Source organism: Lineus longissimus, chromosome 9 (assembly GCF_910592395.1).
Source record: "Lineus longissimus chromosome 9, tnLinLong1.2, whole genome shotgun sequence".
In the NCBI taxonomy this organism is placed as follows: Eukaryota; Metazoa; Nemertea; class Pilidiophora; order Heteronemertea; family Lineidae; genus Lineus; species Lineus longissimus.
In genome coordinates, this window is record NC_088316.1 from 15,544,451 (window position 1) to 15,566,305 (window position 21,855).

At 43.7% G+C, this 21,855-nt stretch overlaps 2 protein-coding genes across 8 annotated transcripts in view; one reads left to right on the plus strand and one right to left on the minus strand.

The window, feature by feature from the left end:
• LOC135493265 (neurobeachin-like) overlaps positions 1-21,855 on the minus strand; it is an 87,845-nt gene that overhangs the window by 10,772 nt on the left and 55,218 nt on the right. The window lies entirely within an intron of this gene.
• On the plus strand, positions 14,088-16,200 carry LOC135493354 (protein mab-21-like 2). Its single transcript, XM_064780656.1, has one exon. It carries the CDS (start codon positions 14,526-14,528, stop codon positions 15,693-15,695), a length of 1,170 nt encoding a protein of 389 aa, XP_064636726.1. The 5' UTR covers positions 14,088-14,525; the 3' UTR covers positions 15,696-16,200.

A 21,855-nucleotide genomic window follows, 5' to 3' on the forward strand; every position in this document is an offset into this window, starting at 1 on the left:
GGGTGATTATCAAAACATGAGTTTTATTGGGACCATTTCACGGCACCAAGATGACCAATTCGTGGTACGCATTTTAGGGGGTATCATTGAGAAAATGCACGGAAGAGTCCGGCAAATTTCATTGAAATTGCTTCAGAGTATCAAGTGTTATCTAATAGCAAACTAATAGATCACCATGGACGTCATCGGATAGCTGACTGAGTTATGATGGGAGTCACCCCCCGGGTGCCGCCCCCTTGGGGAGTATCGGGTGTGTGTCCTCGGGACGTGACAACTGCTCGCCTTCCAGTCAGCCAGTCCGCCAAAGCACGACAGATTTTTGAATTTGAGAACTAAGCCACGAAGGCTTGGACCATGGTTGGCTTGATAGCATACAGTTAAGAAACCTCGTTTCTCCAAAAGATTGGCTAAACACCCATCTTGACCGAGGTTGTTCAGTGACACAGTCATCCAAAATGGCCGAAAACATTTGGCGGCCATCTTGCTTTCGCGTGATCAAAAGGAGTCTTCTGATGATTAAATACAGCTTCCTTCAACCATCCCAAGCAATGAAAATTAACCTTCCGATGTGATTTCACAATGATTACCCGCTGTCCGCGGGTAGAGCCAGGTTTGCTTATGTGTTCGGGGTCTTGCAAAATAATCAAACTATCCAAACTTAGTGCCAGGCCAAACGAAGGAAACCATGCTCGCATACTGTAACTATTTTTTCCAACTGCCTCAAAAAGGAGTTAACCAACCTCATAGGAATATTGCCATGGCCTTATCTTCGCCAGTAATATCATCATTCTGCCGCATTTCACCAGCAGGATCAATAATTCCCCTGGATGTCACAACGAATCAGACCCCAATCTGTTAGCGGGCTGAAAGGTTGAGCCGAGATCGGCCCTCCCCTCCTCATCATTGCTGAGGTATAGCTCAAGAGAAAGTAATAAGTGTTACAATAATATCCCAGACACTTTTAATTTTGAGTTAATCAATGCCATAAGTTGAGATAATAAAAAATAGCAACCAACACGTATTTATTCACAGAGAGTTCAGTGTCATCAGTTGAGGTCCGACAAATTTATTCAACGGGAGATAACATTTGTCATCACAACTCGGGCGATATTAGAACTATTAAGTGTCAATTACATTTTTGAAACACACAGTATTCTCCAGTGAGCATACGCCGAAGCGCGTGGTGCTCAGAGATGAGATCTCCATCACGACAATATCAAGTCGTAATACGATTTCCTCGAGATTGGTGAGATCCAATAAGAACCGATGATAAACAGCTTAGGTCATTTTGTCCTTTTACTTCCTAAGGAGACTTACCATTGTATCATAATTATCTAAGAAGAATCGCGCTACAATGTCTATCAGATCTGGTTTGAATCTTATTCCCTTTGTAATGTTCGTGGAATGGCTTCAGAGTAATGAGAAATGACCGATTTCAGTAAACGATGACGAAATTATCTCAGCAAGGCAGTAAGTTGTATATATAATTGCAGTACGCCAGGTAGACTGGTGACTGATACTACTTTCTGCGCATCCATTTCGACGAAACCGAGAGGGGAGTTCTGCACTCCCCGACCGAGGGTCAACGATGCTTCCCTCCGGGGATCCCCTCCCCTCAAGAAAACTTGCCCAGCTAACAGAAACTGAGAACAGACTCATGTCATTTCGAAACGGATGACTGATCCTTTCAGCTGATGAGCAGGATCTGTAGCCGAAAGGATTGAAACAATGGATCACCGATGCCCATCCTCCTAGTTCATCTGGACATCTCCAACTCGTGACCTATCATTGCCCTTGTTCGAACTCGCACATTTGTCCATGAAAACGGAGGAGCGCGAAATATTGAAATTTTCCCTTGGCCAGCAAATTACAGATGTCAGATATGCCTATGGCGTGTCAAAACATTAGTTTATTGGTGTCATTGCCCAAATACTGGCCCGAAAAAAATGAAAACTCAAGGACCCTTAAGTGTGTTCACCCCTATTTTCATTCTGATCTTTGTGTTGGTTGATTAGTACGCGGCCCTTCACCGCTTTAAACCTCTTCAAGTACGAAAACACGAGTTTATGCTATTAGTACTGATTATGTGATCAGTGACTGATCCCTTTGGCGGTGGGGGCCTAAATAAGTACCTTGTCGCCAAACTAAGACGGGTTTCCTGATGGCCAGTCTGTTGGGGTCTTGTCCGAGTCTGTCGGGGTCCTGCCCGCCCTTTCATTAAGCGCAATTTGAAAGAATACCAAGGCATGCCCCCTTTGTTACTGATGAACTCAGTTGTACAGCGGTTCTGCGCGGAACAAGGCATTTTATGCCAAAATCGATCAGCGGAAAATGTCCGAATTCCTGTCCTTTTTAGATCAGATTATCCGTCCGAACGGCAAAGCCGATATTTTTCCAACTGATTACTTGAGTCAAGAGGGTGTTTAGCATAATATTGTTTGTTTGTTGCCATTTGGACTCATCAAACCCAGTCCATAAATGGTCAATAATGTAAAAAAGTGGACGGGTACATTTTGTACGGACATTGTGCTAAGGTAATCTTACGCAAACCTACTTGCATACTAGCAGCAAATACTGCCGATATGATAGCATCTAATCAACTGAGCACTTGAGGTGATCTGCCATTGAAATCAAATGTATGACATAAGATTTGTCACTCATGAAGTCAAACATTGTCCCCCTTACAAGAGTGGTCATTGGAACCGAAGGCAAGCGAAGCGATCTCCAGAACTGAACTTCCGAGAGCAATGTATTTGTCGCGCGGCGTTCCCCAAGGCTCATCTTTAAGACCTGTTCTTCGCAGAGTATAAAACGTTGAATTAGCGTTAAATCCATTGCTCTCCACCTTTTCCAGACTTAGGATTTCTCCCAAGATAAAAATCTCCTAAATGCCTATTTTACGGCGCATTGGACACACTAAATGTAACGAAAATAGTTTAGAAAACAGTATAAGGGGCACCGATTGTGGGCTCTAACCCCACGGGGTAATGATTGATCCTATTGCAGACATGGGATTTCACTGAAGTCAAGTGCCCCGAAATGTCAATACTTATATTAGCGCCCCTTTGATGTTAATTCCTATTCACTTTGACTGCCCAAGTTCGAAAATAGAATCTCAACCATTTTCTCATAAGGCCCACAAGTATGGAAATTTAAAGACCCAATGAAACATTGAACGTTCGCTGACTTTTTCTGATACAGCAATTTCTAACAAATTCATATGCTGATCTTTCCAACGGCATGCTTTGATACGGAACCTTAATCAAATTACGAGTCTGAATTAACAGTAATTCTTGATATACGGCACATCGCTGACAATTTTTATTGACCTGGAGACCGACATATCGAAATCCTGGCGAACTTATTAGATTAACTGATGGAGACCCATTTTCTCCTTAATGATAAGATACAGTGCCTCGGGAACAATGGACAATATGCTCGCCAAAATGAGATAATGGACGAGTAAATGGAAGTATATCTTTGCTACAATGGCGGCTAGTCTATTTTCGCTCACGAACCCAAACGGGTTGCAGTAAACAGCAATTTACAACTCGGGGTTGAACATTGCATGCCAGCAAGAGATTTCACCGACTATGAAAACAAAATTTCATCGAAACATCATCAGGTGATAGGATGAGAGAGGCTGGCTGTTCCGACCTTGTTGCCTGGTTCCGCCTGCCTCTACTTCCGGTATGACAACCTCCTCGTTTCCGCTCCTTTCGTTTCTTCATTCCCTCGGGAAAGCACATCTTTGACACTGCAGAAAGCTCCGGTACTGTCTGGGCATAAATGAATTCTACACGTTTTAGTAGTTTATACATGTTTTTCTGTTGATGTCTGATCATTTGTATAGGCTATACAGCTTCGTATTCTCAGTGTTGAATAATGAATCTGATTACGAAATGCATCCGCGGATAGCTCCCCACAGACCGCACAATAGCGTGACTGGAGGGTAATTTGGTTTTTGCGAGCTTCTATCGTTCCACTTGTCAGGTTGGATACAGGAGGAGAGAGTTGTATCCTGACGGCCGATCTCAGGGGATGGACTGATTCATGACCTGGATGGAAAGGAGCGGGGAGGTTGGAGCTCACTGGCTTTGGCCGATTGAAAAAGTGACAAAGATGAAGAATATTGACTAGACTCCTGACAAGCCTGTCAGTGCAGCCAGGTAAAGCCTAATGACCGGTAGAAGTTCTAAAATTTATTACTCATAAAATTGTGAACTATAGATTAATATTGATACAAATATCAAAATCGATAATTATCAATTAATTAGAGGAAGTTGATTAATTTTTACAAGCACAAATGAGTGCTTTTCCTTTGTGTTATACACGGGGAATAAATTATTCGAAGTTCTGTTGGCTCAGTTACTGATATCGGAGTATAGAAGGGTATTAGCAGATTGAACCCCATTCCTGCTCGAGAGTAGAGATGTCTTACATTTGTTCCTCAAATTCACATTGCTTTTCTCGATGCGTCGGTTTAGGGCTGCGGGTCACACCAATGAAACGTGTGTTAGTTGCCGAGAGCGCCTCAGCTAGCCTCCTCGCTAACCGCTCGGCTGCGAATGGTTTCTTGATCCCTGCTCGGGAGAACCGCCCGGAAAATGATTATGTGATTATTACCCCAGCGCGATGCTAACTCAAGAATGATGAGGAAGATATCATTTTCAGGTTGAATGCGCCACCAAGCCTGGATTAGCCCGGGTTATCCGATTGGAAGAGTAAGCAGGGCTTCATCAGCAGAGGATCAGGGAGCCAACTAATACATCATTGATCAAGCTACTTTCACTTTTTGCAAGATCAATGCTTAGATACCGGTTTGTTTAGCAGACGACGCCCCCCCCCCCCCGGCTTGACCTCAAATGTTTCCAGCCAATGAAACCAATGAAACCGTCAGGCATACTCCTAACTAGTCTTCCTACCAACAATATCTGCCTCATGCGACGCTTGATGTGACATAGCTAACCAAGATGCAGGGAAATGTCATTTTCCAGTCAATAGTTTTTCAATGGGCGACAGGGGAAGTCATGCAAAGATGGTGCAATTCCTCATCAGTCACTGGGGACGAATACAACAACTTTGATATTCTGGAGCGGCAGAAATGATCAAGAGCGTGATGATGGAGGTCTTTGAGACGAGTAATTATTACCTAGCTGCATTCTATTTTCTATACGAGTCTCAGCATTGAAGAACTAAGTCAACATATCGTAGCCCCGGGATTCTAAATTGTAAATATATTGATATCTTACAGTTACAGATTACCATGCATCATCTAATAATCTGAGGTTATGAAAGGCTAAGAAATGATCATAAGGCTTTTACCAGTAGAACGATGCTAACTTTAGAGGTAAGCCAGTTTACATCACCATTTAGCCAAATCAAGTAGAAGAGTGTTTGAAGTAAGAGCAGGTGAGAAGATTGCACTGCCCCAGACGGCCTCTCCAGCCCAGGGCTAGCTACCACCCATAAACATGGTGCCAGGAAGTTGGGCAAACCTGATTTAGCTTTCTTGCACTGGAAAAATAATCACACACAAAAAGCTTTTGGAGATTTGAGTCCATATGGCCGAAAACGGTGTCCAGTAAACTCAACTGCGCTTCTCCAGTGGCAGGCAAAACCGCTCATCCTGCCTTGGAGGAAGAATACTCCCTGGGGAATAACACCTCTAAGGTATTCCTTTCTCCCTCTTCACAGAGGAGAAGAGGTATGATAACATAAGAAATAATCCATTCATTTTCACTTCCTGATTTGCCAGCAGCTCCCTGAGAGTGTATTGGACTATTACATGAAGACTGTAGTCATTATAGAGTAAAATGTCCCAAATCTATTAGTGTTTGCATGCTAAATCATGTTAACAGAGCAACATCACTAATAGGACATGTAGCCACTTAGCCAGATAGCTACAGTAATGTCTATAAAATGATTGATGTACCAGGGACGCTTGGAGATAATGCTGCAATGTTTTTACCATAATGGCGACTTTAGTAAAGCTGCTTATCTTAAATTCACTTTTGTCAGGAAAAAATACGACAAATTTGAATAAGGCACGCAATATAAAGCTTTTATCGATTTGTGTATGATGTTGGGTAATGTCTTCCTAATGAAGTCTTGATGCAGGATTACCACTAATAAGAGCACTTCTGGGGACATCCTCCAGATGATAGAGCACGACATATACTCATGCATGTTCAAACTAGAAAACTAGAAATAAATGTCTTTCGATTATCCTGGACATGGATGACGAGGGATACGCACCACAGACCGGCTAATTCAGGTACATCTTACACGACCAAGTCCAATCCCTACCTTATATTGATATAAGGCCGTCCCTTGGAGCTCGTTAAAGGGAATATTATTTGCATGAGAAGCCGCCATCAGAAAGCAATGTTGCAATAATCAACTATTAACTGCAACAGCATTGCTCATGCACTAAGGCAGATACCTTAAAATAATTATTAGCAAAGAGAGACCTTAATATTAGCATGACGCTAGAATCTCTCGTCGCAGGATCAGCCAAATCACCACCCATTAGCAGATATTAGCTGTAGCATTGTGCAGGGACGGTTACACAAGCCCGATATTTAGCTACACAATGCCCAAATGAGACATTTCAATTTCAGTCAATTAGGCGTGTCGTCTGCGTGTCATATTGCGATCAGGCTGTTGAAGCGAGGACAAATCACCATTGAGAGTGGAGCTTTCCGTGAAATTCATCAATTTGTCGTTGGACAGAGGAAGTGGTGTGCTCGATGGTCGGACGCAAATGGACGAGGCTATTTGTCCCGCTTTGTACATTCTGTGTCGACTAATTTTGACAAGCCCCAACATTGTTTACACTAGTTAAGAAATTGTAAGAGAATGCCACAACAGTTTCTTATGGTATTTCTTTCATTCCAATCGACCAATTACTAATTAAGGTTGCAGACGATTGGCGAAATTGTAATTGCATGCATTCTAATGCATTGCGTGTGATTAGACTTATCAAAACACCTGCACATGTTGAGAAATTATTAAATATTTTTAAGAATCTGGCAAATATCAAATTAGTTCCGTATTCAGAGTCGAGATATTAGTACCCTCGAAGTCTGCATGAATCGATCAGCTTCTTTTGGGAAATGTCAGGATGTCGTCTGCCTGACAGGATGTGACGTCAGAAACATAGCGGAAATGGCGGCCAGTGGGGGATGAATTTGTTGTTCTTGGCAATAATTACAGTTCCTCAGCTGACAGCCAAGTGCAAAACACTAGTTCATGGAAATTGATTGCACGGTGACATCTGCTTGCCTTTGATACAACCCATTTTATCCACAGCCCCACGAGTGAATGTAAGGTGACGATGCACAGCGTACGTGAATAGTCAAGGCAACTTGATATTTCAATAATTTCTGTACATTTCAGTCACGAGGTGCAAGTGTTTCATTAACTTCCCAAGTGGTAATTAAGACATCCAGCAGCCTGTCCGTCTCAGTTAGGAAAAACATCCATCAGCTAAACTATTGATCCATTTCTGTATCTCCATCAATTATTGTCATAAATTACTCGCTACCTAATTAAGGCAAATTGTTCTAAGATTAGAGTGTAATCAGCCCTTTATTTGATAAGAGCAGGCTCCCAAGACAGTCACAGAAGTCATTCCAAGTCCCCTGGTAAATTCAGGATTCGAAGGTTAAATAAACTCCGAGTGATTTGAAGCAGACATGCGATGGCTGATTGAAATTGCAAAGTTTCAAGATGACGAATTCCCTTGTTGGTGGAATGTTACCAATGAGGTGCAACCTATTGCTAAAGTAGACTGTAATTTGTGGAGTGCCAAGAGAAATATCATCAGAGACTTCTTCCCCCATTTCGATGATAACGATGGGGGAAAAAAGACCTTATTGTGCATAGATCTTCACCGCGCTTATAGAGATGACAGACTCAAACGTGAGGAAAGCCTTGCGTTTGAATGCCCACTGCTTCACCGAGGAGTGTAATCTGGTTCCCCCAGCCAACTCCTCCAAAACGATTGCTTTTTAATTTCACTTTTCAATAGAGCGTTAATTCATCTAATCCATGATGAAAGCTTACCCAACATAAATAATACCGGGAGTTGATCATGAAATTCATGGACATATTGTTGCTGGATTAGTCACTGCTCCATGTTTGTGGAAGCGCATGGGTCCCAAAAGACCCATAATAAGTCCTAGTGAGTCATTGTGGCAATATAGAATGATACGGGAACGATTACAGCATTCATATTACATGAGGCTGGGGACTGGAGCCTTTGAGAAGTTATTGTTATAGGTGTTCGACTTCTACCCTGGGGTAAATGAGTGAACTGCATAACTCGTCAAAGTTGCTCGGTTGGGCTCATAGCACATCTTCTGTATCGTCCTATTCATGGTATAGCAGCTACCGCCCAGTCAATGCCAGTTGAGACGAAATACCAATACCAATACCAATGTCCCTCACCTTGGTAACAAAATCGCCACCACTTGACACAACTGCTCACATCGCTGCGGAGCCACACCCAAGTTTTCGATACGAGGTGGTGTTTGGTGAGGACTACCCGTACACTTTCCATGATAAACCAATTCGCCTTCATCTTCAGGTAACTTAATCAAAGGTGTCACAGCCACCTCCGATGACACAATGCTCAACATGGCTTCTATTGTGAAGCCACACCGACCCCAGTCACGGCAATACGCTCCGATATTGTAGCACCACAAAGCTATCATAATGATATTAACTTCTAATTCCTGCCAATGCAGTTGGGCTTTATGCTGGTGATAATGTAGTCCCCAGTGAGTTGTGCAGCCTTAATTGCTACTGTTCTTTCCATTGGGTAAATGACTCCCTGTGGCTTTCCTATTGTGTCTGACCACTTTACAATAGCGAATTCAATATTCTCCGTGCAAAAACTGAATTAGTCTAATCGTATTTCATATCGCAAGTGAAATACCGAGTATAGCAACTGCGCTTCTGTGGTGGTTCTTGAGAGATGGCTTCTCACCATCCATGTCAGTTTGAAAGTACTTTTTTTCAAAAGATGTCTATCGCACTTGGTTTCAAATGGACATTATTCTTGAGGCAAACACCTAAGCCATAGAGCATGTCGTTTTGAGAGGACGCCCTTGATAGAGTGACTAAGTGGAACTATCTAATGAGAAAGAACAGTCGAGCAGATGGCCTCGCCTCTAAAACAAAGGCAGACTGGTGAGAATCAGTGGTTTGTCACAATCATAATGAGAGAACCACTGAAGGATGATGGCCTTTAATGCAGTTATTACTCTGTAATCTTATTACTTTATGCATGGGTGGAGCGAATTGGAATGGTACTGAGGCAAGAAATGCTATCACACCTTCATGTGGGCTTGATGCCACTGTCACCTAGAATCACCCCAGGTGAATTAAGCACTCATTGGAGACAAGTGATAAAATATATCATCTTTGGGTAGATTTAGCATCTTCAAGCCTGCAGGTGGTAGGACTCATTCTCCAATAACTTGCAAAATATGACGGTACATCATTAAAATTACAGCTGAAAAAACACAGGATTTTACTTTTTTACCGACAGCATAAATAGATACAAGATGAAGAATAATTCAGAATTTGTCATCAAAATGATAGAAAGCCCCTCCTCTTCCTCCCAGAAGCCTCGAGCAGGTGATAGGTTTGTAATTTGTATCAGCTCCCTGACATCCTCGTCAACTAACCCCATCAACAACATCCGGGCATCTGCGCAGAGCGGCATCACATGACAGGTCACCAAAATTGATGGCTTCATCCAATACGATGCTCTATTTCACCAGAAAAACTCAAGATACATGTATATGCATATGAACGCATACATGTAGCTCTTTTAAGTGTTCGAGCGATTTGGATTATAGTCAGTGACAAGAATAAATGCAAGTGCTCAAACACCTTCGCTCTGGACTTGTCGACCACTCCAAACGGGTGATGATGAAGGCCTGTGTGCAAGGCATAATATACTTATATATCAGAATGGCATACGACAGAGCATCAGAACACTGCTCGTGAAAGTCATGAGATCAAGAACATAAAAGGCTCTAACGCCTTCCATCTCGAGCATTAGAGTAACTCTATTAGGAACTAATGGGAAAGCTGTCAAAACGGACATAATTAGATCTATTAGGCAAACGAAGCCAGTGAAACCAAGATGTTGGAGTAGAGGGACATTTGACGGAGAAGGGGGCACGCCCAATACAGATTCACTGTAGGCTCCCAAAGAATATCATCGATTTATATCATAAAGACGGGCCCGTTTTTTTCGTTTCCAAATCATCGTGGTGTCTTCGGGTAAGTGAACCAACAGATTCTAGCATTGTAACCACCACTTCGAAGAGGTCTCCCATCTATCCAAGATACCATTAGCAATCTTTTTGCTAAATCATGACATAAGGGCGCCTTAAACTGATCCGACAGCTCTCGCGTGTGGGTTACAACCAAGTCCCATCTGCAGCGATTACTCTTCTTTCGAAGAGGAAAACGAGCTCATCACACTCGATACTAAACGCTTATTGATGCTGACGGTAATTCTTAGTGATCTTGTTGCCAGTACTGAGCACTTTTGTCCTGAAATTGTGGCTAAACGAACCATCTTTCTAGTTAATAATTGCCAAATTACCCTCGTAGAGGGTAGGGAATTTGAACGAAGATATTGAGGAATTGCAGAGGAAAAGAGCGTTTTATTTTCCTCTTCACAGAAACGACGGCCATCTTGGAACGATACAGGAAGTGACGTCAAAAGTCCTGTTGGCGCAAGCCACTTACTTTTTCTATGACACTTTATCTTGTTACAGAAGAGTCATAGCAAGCTCCAATTTGTAAAATCTCCAAAAATTCTGTACGTTTTAATTTCACTGGCGTCGAACGCTATGCGACTTCACTCGGGCCAGACAGTGCAGCGTCAGGATTGTTGATGGGGGCAGCGCCTTTTGTAAGCAGATCCGTCAAAGTGTACAAACCGTGCTGTGCCTTGTTTATTTAAAAGGTTAAACACTAATTAACGTAGTCTCTAGCCTGTACTGTCAGTCTTACGAGTAAAAAAACCAAATATCTTTGGCTTATTTTGCTGAAGAATCAAAAGAAACTGCTACATCGAAATTAGCCACCAGTGGGGATGAACACGAAAATTAGCATGGTGCAATTATGATTTGTTTTCCTTCACTTCCATAAACGCTGAGAAACGTTTTGATAACTAATTAGCAAAGGTCAAGAAGCGCATTAACGATAGGCCTTTTGGACTGCTGTTTGAAGAGATGGTGGCACAGTTGGGTGGCATTCCCGCACATTTTTGGCGTCAATGCAGATTAGAGGCGTCAGGTCATGAAATTAGCTGCGATACTCTGGAATTAGCCTCCAATGGAGTAGAACATGAGAAATTAGCAGAATAAACTTTCGTTTGTCAGAAGTTTGTGATAAATTGGACTAAATGAGGTCGTGGTTGGCCCGTCATGTTGATGTTGTGGAGATCGCACCGTAGGCCGTTCGCCACAGGGTGTGTCTGGCGTCAAAAATGCTGTGTTCAGAACATACTTGCGGCCATGGGTTCTTTCCTTGCCTGTAGCTCTTTTAACCCTCCCAGGAGTCTCTGATAGAGACACAGATCAGATAAAAAATACACTTGAATCAATAATGTACTAGTCCTTGCAGTGCACTTCATGATTTGGCCACCAGAGGCGCTTTGGTCGCCTTGCGTCAGATTGCTTTCGTGGTCGCGTGACATCCCTGCAATAAATTTCCGACCAATCGAGTGCTACAACACGGCCACCTTCACTTCCTACACGTCGCAATCCTAATTGGCTAATTACAAATCGGAGTGGCCACCTTGCGTGAGATGGAATCGTATTTATACCAGAATGTCGCAACAGTGCGTGCTGCTCTAAATTACTCACGTTAATAATGCAAAGAAATGACACCATCAACTGATGAGAGCCTGTGCCGAGAAGGGTTTCATTGACCATGTTGACAAAGCGCTGTATGAAAACCACCGAAAGTGTACGGCGTTAAAACTAGGTCAATTGCTTCAATCGGAGACACCACAGGAAGTCATCAAACAAGTGTACGCGCATCCCACCACCGAAAAAAGGTGAACGTATCGGTCGTTGACATGTGGTCACGCTCCATAAACCAAGGGCTCCTGGCTGGTTCGCCTTTTCAACGGTTCTCACTTGAATTACCCTAATCATCGCATAGTCAGGCTAACAATTGGCCGTCATCAATACCTCTTGACGAGCCACTTCAAGCAGCTTTTCCCCATTGTTGTTGGGGACTATTGTGGGTTTAGTCCCACTTCAAAAGCCACTCGAGTCGCCACTTCGAAAGTCCAGCACGCCTGGTTAATGTCGAACCGAAGGACACACCTGTATCAGTATCTTAGTATCCATTTGACGCCAGTGGTTGCAGTGAGCATGTAACGGCTGCACCGAAAGTGGAAGTCATTTTGAGCAACAGCGAATTGTTTGACAGGGTCAGTTGTGCAATGATGCAACACCGCTGACCTGGGTTGCTAACATGACGTCTCATGTCACACACCTCAATCAGCAAACACAATCAATGTCACTCTGATTATCCCTTGGTATGTTGCTCTCCGGGGCTGACGATGACAAAGATTCGGAGACCAAGCCCATCGTGAGAGGTCCCCAACTTCACCTATAGTCCGGGAGTACACATGTATACAATCAATGTCTCTGATTGGCGGGGGTGCATGGTATGTGGACTTTCGGAGGTGAATATGCCTTCTTTATAGGCCACGGGGTACACGGGGTATACGGGGTATACGAGGTCTACGATGGGACCACCGCGAATGTCCCTCTTCCTCGATCACAACCTAGTCGATTCGTTTTGTCGGCCGAACCGGCAAGCACAATCCCTGTCTCGCCGATTATCGCAAGACATACCTCGCCGGAGGTAAAAGATGGAGAAGCATGATATCTGTCTAACACAGCGGACTGAATGAGAAACTTGTTATAAACTTTCGAGGTGTTTTCTTTGAGATTTCATCCGCCGGATCGTTTTTGGCTATTCTTCCGGAAAGCACTGATCAAGGCGTGATAAGGCACAGAGTTGAAAGTCTCCCGTCTTGCCCATCAACCACACCCGGGGATACGCTGGGCTGGTCCATTCAACCCCAGACCTCCTGTCGCACAGGGAGGGCTAGCCGACACAGTGAACTTTAAATGGATTCTGATGGGAATTACTACGCTTGTCAAATTAAAGAACACGGCCATGACATCTGAATCTGACAAACAGGTTCTTTGACAGATCCATTCATTGAAATTCTTGCTTCATTTTCTCGGTTCCATCCAGGACAATTTTCTACGTGTACATGTGTACCCAATATCCTCAACTTTGAGAAAGTTTAGCGGTTATGTTTGTTCGGGTTTTTGTTCGCGGTTCTCAAGAAAATTGCTCCTCGAGAGGATGAAAACAAACCCTGGCACACGGGATATATGAATTTGCTTTCTGCAGATTGTCCCAGAGATTTATATTCGTATTTTTCTGCCACATTTTTAACTGGTGGCCCTCAATGGAAAGATGCGGAGATTATCAGCAGGGTGCTGATGGCTCAGGCTCTTTCACGGCTTCTCGTAAAGATAAACAGGTATTTTATTATCACATTACATGTCAGTCGACAACCAGATGACGGATATGACTGCGGATTCACTGCAAAGTGCATAGTATTTTTAATTTTTTGCATACCACTGTACAATTCATACTGCTCTCCTGACCCACTTTCTCAAGAGATATCAATGAGAAACGATGTGACTCTCCCCCACTGCTTGTATTTGGTTTGTCTTCCTCCATGTTATTGTACCATTTGAAAACACGACAACTTACAAACCCTCTCAATTAGCCTCACGCTACGTTCTTCACTGTCCGCCATAGCCTGGGGCGGAGTCACAACAAATAACTTCATTAATGCCTAATTTAAGCTGAAAATCCCACCAATCATACAACGTGTTTAGAAATTCCTGCGATCTGATTGGCCACGTCTGCTACGCCTCTCGCGTTAGATGGCCGCCATTATGAATAATGACTGACGTTGGTAATTACCTCCAGTCTATGCAGAAACAGTTCAAATTAGACAGGAAAAGAACGGCAAAATGTTTCGGGATCATATTCATTGAGACAGTCAGAGGTTACGAGTCGCTGCCAGCCTTTGACAGTTCATTAAACCAAGCAAACGAGTCGATAGAAGAACAAGAATCTCACTTTCTCCTCTCAGGATCTGTTTTCTATTTCGAAAGTCTGTCTGGTGTAAACTGCGATAGCGGAAGTCGCTCATCAAGTCGAGAAACATTGCTGCTGTGGATTGTATACTCCAACAAAAAGGACACTTCTTGTGACTTGCTTGTGCGCACTCAAGTCAATTTCTGTGCAGGTGCGTCTTTAACGAATTAGAAGTTTTCTATGGATTAACGCAAGGACAATTTGGAATACCAGTAACCCTATCTTGGTTTAGGATATCGTGGCTTGGATTCCTTTTCTCCCAAAGGTAATCTGTCAAACTTTCCAAAATGACAATGTATGAAAACGGCCTAAGCAATGGCTCCGTCAACGGCATGAGTCCACCGTATAGTCCGTTACACTGCAAAACAGACGGGCCTGTCGTCGCAACGCATACAAAACTCTTGTACCAACTCAACAAATTCTACGGAGATAGGGTACAAAGTCGCAAGCACTCCGTGGCTAAAACAATTCGTGAGGTGACAAAGATTGTGCACGAGGTGCTCAAGGAAGTCGAGGTGCAGGAACCACGGTTTATCAGCTCCTTGAACGAGTGCAATGGACACTATGACGGCTTGGACGTCATCTCCCCGAACGAATTCGAGGTGGTCTTATACCTCAATCAGATGGGTGTTTTTAACTTTGTGGACGATGGTGCTATTCCTGGTTGTGCTGTGTTAAAGTTAAGCGACGGTAGAAAACGTTCCATGTCTCTTTGGGTAGAGTTCATCACGGCGTCAGGCTACTTGTCAGCGCGAAAAATTCGGTCGCGGTTTCAGACGCTAGTCGCGCAAGCCGTGGACAAATGCAGCTTCAGAGACTGTGTCAAAATGGTGGCAGACACCACTGAAGTGAAGCTACGAGTAAGGGAGAGGTTTGTTGTTCAGATCACCCCAGCATTCCGGTGTGCAGGGATTTGGCCGCGAAGCGCAGCCCACTGGCCGTTACCCCAATACCAGTGGCCAAACCACAACCACGCAGCGGAGACCAAGTCCGAGGGCTTCAACTTGGTATCGAAGGAGACAATTTATATGAAGGACAAACAGTCCGCAGCGGAAGGGGACGCATGGGTCATCAGTTTCAACGACGCAGAAAATCGTCTGCTACAGGGAGGTTGCAGGAAAAGATGTCTCAGTATCCTGAAAACGATACGAGACAGGCATCTAGACCTGCCCGGTCAACCAATCACAAACTACCACATGAAAACTCTCCTTCTTTACGAATGTGAAAAACATCCCCGCGAAATTGAATGGGACGATATGTGTGTCGCTGACCGTATCAACGGGATTATCCTGCAGTTGATATCGTGTTTACAAAACCGGCGATGTCCCCACTATTTTCTGCCAAGCCTGGACTTATTCAAGGGAAAGTCGACCGCTGCCATGGACTCGGCCGCAAAACAAGCTTGGCGCATGTTGCGAGAGCTACTCACAAATTCTAAATGTCTGGACAAATTATGAGGTGAATACAACTGTTTAACAGCCAAGTTTTCAGACAAACATATAGGTTAAACTTTGACGAATTCGGAATATCTGAAGGAATAAGAAACTAAAGGACGCCCGATTGTGAAATTTATGCCCAGAATTGAATAGAAGGGCATGGACCAATTTGTGATTTCATACTTTGCCATTTCCAAGTCACATCCTTGTGCGAACTGTCACGGACCCGGACTCGGAACAATTCGCGACTTACACCTGTTGTCGTCTGCGCTTCGCCGTCAAAACATTATACACAGACGACTCATTTTTAATCATTTCATTGAGATTTCAAACGTTTGCATTTATCAGTGTGGTGTAATTTATTACCATAACGCTACAAACATCGCCAGTCAAACTCTGGTCAATCTCTCGACCAAAGTCTATGTGTAACGATTTTATGCAGTGGTTCTGCAACAAATGTTGCAATGAAGAAGTGGCATTTCTTTAAAGTGTTGTGTTGTATGTGTCAATAAATGTTAAAGTCTAAGTAGTGTCAAAATATTGTCAGACAATTTCTGAGTGTGATGTTTCACCGACGACTACAGAGCCCCTTCTGCAGTTTCACTTCTTTGGTCGTATTTAAATGTATCAATCTAGATTGAGAAGGAAAAGTTCCCACCACTCCAATTCAAATGCTCTCTCAACATCATTTCCTATACCATTGTGGATTGTACGTTCAAAACTTGCCAAACGACGAAAGTTGCCAACTTTTACTTCTCACCCCATTTTACATGAAGGCCTCAGTGAAGCGGTGAATATGTCTCTGCATTTTTTTTATACACCTAACAGCGGATTTTAGCTAACTTGTGTTCAAACACCAGGAATTCACGGCTGAAACAGGCGAATTCTTGACTCCCGGAACATCTGTGATTCTTTTCTTATGAGGTGTATGATGCCGCAGGGTCATCGCCTGTGAAACCAGACGCGGGCTTCCCCGGGGCTTCAAACGATACTGTGGGATTCCTGTACGGATTTACCTAGCCAATGATCCGATACAGTTACCTGGATTCTGCAGGATAGAGGTAAATGCTGAAACAGCTAAGTAGCTATACTGTAAACCCCATGCCAATTTCATGTATACCGCAGACTCATTTTTACAATCATAAGTATGACAGCAGTTTGTCCATAGATTTGGCGGGTACCCGTTCGTTCACAATGGTAAAATTAGGCTACCGGGCGTAGCCAGATTGGCACGGTGAAGGCTTATTGCTTTTTGGCATAATTCATGGCATCCACACTTGGTTTTTTTCACGCAAGTACAACTTACTAGTAATTCTGCATAACAAAGCCCTGATAAAATGCTAAGAAGATGATTATATAGAAATTTACATTTTAATCCGGAGTTTACTGGTAAATTTACATGTAAATGTATGTTGATCACTTCATTACACTCCTCGTATACTCTGATTATTTAAATTGGGTTTAGAATTGAGTTTAGGGTGGAGGGAACATGACAATCCAGTCATACCGGCGCATGTGGTGATGAAATTGGATAAAATTCAATGCAAGTTCCGGGACTGTACGTCACTGTGGCAACTTGTTCAGTTGCTTTACAGACAAGAAGAGCAGCGAGTCCTAAACTTTACATTGTCAAATGGAAAACCTGTTGCTAACACAAATTCAATCACTTTTCCTTCACAACTCTGTCAATCAGTGATGCTAACATTATTCAAAATATTAAGTAAATGCATCCTCCTCGAATACCAGGGTCAGTACATGTAAGTACCGAGTACTCAGGATGGGAATGCATCTGCTGAACATAAAAAGTCAGAGAAAAAACAAAGCCCATTTATTTTACATTAATTAGAGACAATTATAAGATACGGCGATATGTATCATGCACTTTTATAACCGTTCATTGAATCACAGAAGCGATTATGCTGCATGACTAAGATAATGTTCACATCGGGACAGCTGGCATATCTACATTGAGTGGAACGGAACAACCCCTATAGGCATGATAGGCGAACGTTTGCCAAATTGTGACACAAGCATGTTTCGATGTATAGTCTTATCAGCAGTCGTGGGGACTGCAGTCCCGTTTTATAGCATTTTGTGTCAGGAATAACAGGTGTACATTTTCCATCTAGGTCTGCAAATCAGTAATGCATCTTGCACCATAAAGGACTAACCAGTCTTTTCTTTGAAAAGACGAGTTCACCGTTTCGCAAAATGCAAACAGCCATTCGCATCTTCTTATTCATGATCCACACAGCGTAACTGCTTTTCTATGATCTGATGTTGCGCTGAAGACCTACACCTCATATTTGACGTCTGACGATCTGACAGAGTAAAGGAATGCAAATGTTGGTGTGTTAGTGAGAGATGCGGCGTCTGTATAGCTTGTTGAAAAGCAAATATTTAGATATGACCACTTAGGTTCATCACTGATCTAGTCTGTGCGACGACAGCTAGCCGAGTACCGGGCAAACTGATCAACATCTAAGTATATGGGTCCGACTGTTCAAAGAACCTTGGCGTTAACTTTTATGGGCTAAACTGAAGAAGATAACGCAAAATTAAAATGGGAAGAGAAGGCGAAGGACCAGATTTTTTGACAAACTATTTGTCCTGGATGATTTCAAAGCGATATCCATCACCACATCCTACATAAAACTGTCAAGAAGCGCTGAAGTGGCCAATAAATATTATTTTACTCGGCCAGGCTAACTGGATTATACACGGGAACTGGTATTTCATGTTCTGGGCAATCGAGATGCCGCGTGTTATCAGCAGATCCATGTTTTCTGTCAGAGCAGACGATACGAACCACAACTTACACGGCTTCACGTGCGCGCCAACAGGATGGGGAGGATCCGTGAACAACTCCCGGTTTGACTGAAATCTATACGGATCCGAGAACTGCTGGGACTTGACTCTTTATCACCTCGAGTACAATTTAGCTAGGCACAGAAAGTTCCGAAGATCCAAAAGCGGCTCTTTACTTTGAATGTATATGTAATGTACATGTATAATGTACAGTGACGTCTACGTCATAACATGAACGCCGATACTGGCAGAGAGAATATGCTTGAATATTATGTCTGCTATGGAGAATGTGATCCTTGTTGACATAACATTGGATCTCGAGACTGACGATTGCATCTACTCATCTGGGGAACCTTTTTTTGTGATTTACGTCAACTGCTTTTCTCTTGAAGATTATGAGCGGCACCTATCGCCGTTTCCATAACCAACTTTGAACAGATGGAAGCGCTCTCCAGGGACACTGGTCTAAAATATAGACACGGTTTTCAAATAGGTGGAAGTACAGCTTTAGAGCAGAAGATCTCTCTTATTAAGCGTAGGCAGAGATCGCGTATCTTGCCGGCATCTTTGAAGCCATCTCATCCTACCAAGATGATTGTCATCTCAAAGGTTTGCCTGCTTGTCCCGGCTAGCTCATCGCTACAGGCTATGCGGCTCATCAAGACCAAACTAATCATGAATGGGTGCCAATATCCCATTCTGGCTACTATCAGGCAGAGATACTTTACACTCGGGTGTAGGACACTAGTTAGTCATTTCTGATTGAGACAAAAATCAGTGCACAAGGAAAGCACAGATTACCAGTGGCAGTCTTGATTCAGTGAAGTCAGCAGAAGGCACTGTAATGTTCGGCCTATTCATTGCATACTGTCAAAAACCTTAGAATCCACTCCCGAGGCAGCTGGATTTCATCATCCTATCATTTTTCCCCAATGGACTTCAGGGGAGGGACGAGGTAGATTCCATTGCGTCCGGAGTGTATCATAGTCCTGCCATCCCTATCTCTCAAAAGGAGTTTTTGTCCAAAATGTCAAGCCTGTGACATGGCGGACAAAACAACCCAAGTAGCATTACCAAGCCAGGGGTCAGTCATTCTGCTAACCCTAAAACTAGGCCTTATACTAATCCTATTTTCCCCCCGAGAGGCCAGAGAGCCCTTGGCGCTAATCAAACACCATTTATGTATACCCGATCAGCTGGAAGGAGGGTCAAGTTTGTCAAAGTGCCGAAGCAAATCGACCATGAACGATATGCTATTTAGCGTCAAGAAAAAGGGTTCAAAACCTTTTTTCTTTCAGACACCTCGTCCCTAAAGGGCAAGTAAACGTGTCGAAGGCAACGAAAACCCATTACAAGTGATCCGATGACTGGGTGTTCCCTTGGTCGATTGGTGACAGGAAAGCGGGCGCCGAGGGTTGACAGGAGGCGTGACTGTTGACGTAAGCACACCTGGAGGCCCGTCTCATATAACAGGAAGCCTGCCGAAATGTAGCTGCTTCGTGTCATCAGGTTCACCGGAAGTCGGACCGGTGGCGCCGCTCCAGTTGAGAGTGGTTAAAAGTTGCTGATGGATGCTTTTTATTTCGTGTTTCACTTACATGCCAACGATTGATTGATCCGATTCCACCGACGAGCATGTCGGGCGCCACTCTGAGTGTAGAATGATGGCTTAGGTGGTATCATAATTCCTGCCACCCCATAACACTATCACCAAGGCCTCGGCCACTTGAGTACGGGCCCGATAAGAACGGGCAAAATAATACGCTAATGGACGGAATGCACCTCTAGACTTGGCAGCAGTATCGTTTCAAACTGATATAAATGTCAGCTTGAATAAATTGATATACTTTAGAGGCAAACTGACCGCAGATTCAGGCCATTTCACTCGAAATATATGATATTCTACCAAGGCCAAAAAACTAAGCAGTTTCCGACTTTTGGCGACTACGTGCATGTAAAGTTGCCACGTGATGATAACTGACCAGTCAAGTGACAAAGTTTAAAGATGAGCCCGAAAGCATCCATTTACCAATCGGTGGACAACGGGAGAAAGGTAAGCAAACCCGAGCTTTGGAGCGTACTTCCGGTCGCACGATATGAACTGCCATCTAGAGGTCAGATCAATCCGAATTCTGATGTTGGCTGATACAACATCCACTCACTGGGCATGCGGCCTTGACCGAGCCGTCACTTGCTGCTTTGCAGAGCTGTGAAAAGTACATTCCCCATCAGCTGAAAGTCTTTCTCACCGCTATAAATCAGCAAAGCTGGAGAATGCCTTAATTAAGAGGTTCACATCTACACTCGCCCCACATGTTGCCTACAAAAATTCATCTTTCTTCCGGAAAAAAATTAGCAGGAGCCATATGCCATGATACATCACCAGGAACGTTCAGAAGAAAGAAATCGCCGGTTATTTAACTCAAAAGTTAGCATCATCATCAGTAGTTTGTCAATATCGGCTGTTCTTAGAAACTCGCATGAAATCAAGTAGACTATCCTTTCAGCCGGGCCTTTTAGTTGAATATCTAATTTATGCGGTAACAACACCAAAAACAGCTGAATTCTGGGTGTGTACCACAACGCCCAATGCATACCGGACATGCCGGTGTCGTTACACGATCACGGCAGATCTCGTTTGATAAAACTTGTGGGCTATTTCCTCATCGGCCGTGGTAGTCCTTGATATGTCCGCGACATTCTCTCCGAAAGACCAGAGGCCGTCTCAGAAAAAGGGGCTCACCAATTCATGCAATGATTCCATCACCTATATAGGAGCACTGGTCGCACTTCCCAATTTGGTTGTCGTTGGGCATGTGGGATTGACAATGACGGCATGAAGGCCCAAGAAAGTTGTGCACAGAAAATTAAGTGAATGTGACAGCATCGGCAATCGCGCCGAGGGTAGGGTAGTTTGCAATGACAGAGCAATGCCACCCGGATGCCCGAGTCCAACAGCTGGACAAGGGGGATCCATCACTCCCGTGTTTACCTTTTCGGCTGTTGGTGGTAGACAGTGGCATGTGCTAATAGAGCTGGCAATGGCAAGTGATAAATGGACCAGTGATGAAGATGCAACAGCTGAGCCGTATTTCATACGTTCTGACATCACAAGGATACATGTAAGCAAGAGAAAAAAAATGCTTTGGTGTTGGCTGAGAAGAATTCACAGCTTTAGCTTCTGGTCCAAAGTACAGTCGTTCATCCAATATGGCGGCGAAGCGACCATCTTGTATTTGGGTTCCACGCATTTCAAGGTGGTCGACCGCCCCCGCGTGTGTTATGTGCGTGCGTGTGTGTGCTTGTGCGAGTGTGTGGGAGAGGGACAAGAATGACACACTTTTAAGCAACTGCTTCACCCAACACCACAAAA

Excerpts from the sequence above, each read along its gene's own strand:
- LOC135493354 (XM_064780656.1), top strand. The coding sequence starts at position 14,526 with ATGACAATGTATGAAAACGGCCTAAGCAATGGCTCCGTCAACGGCATG.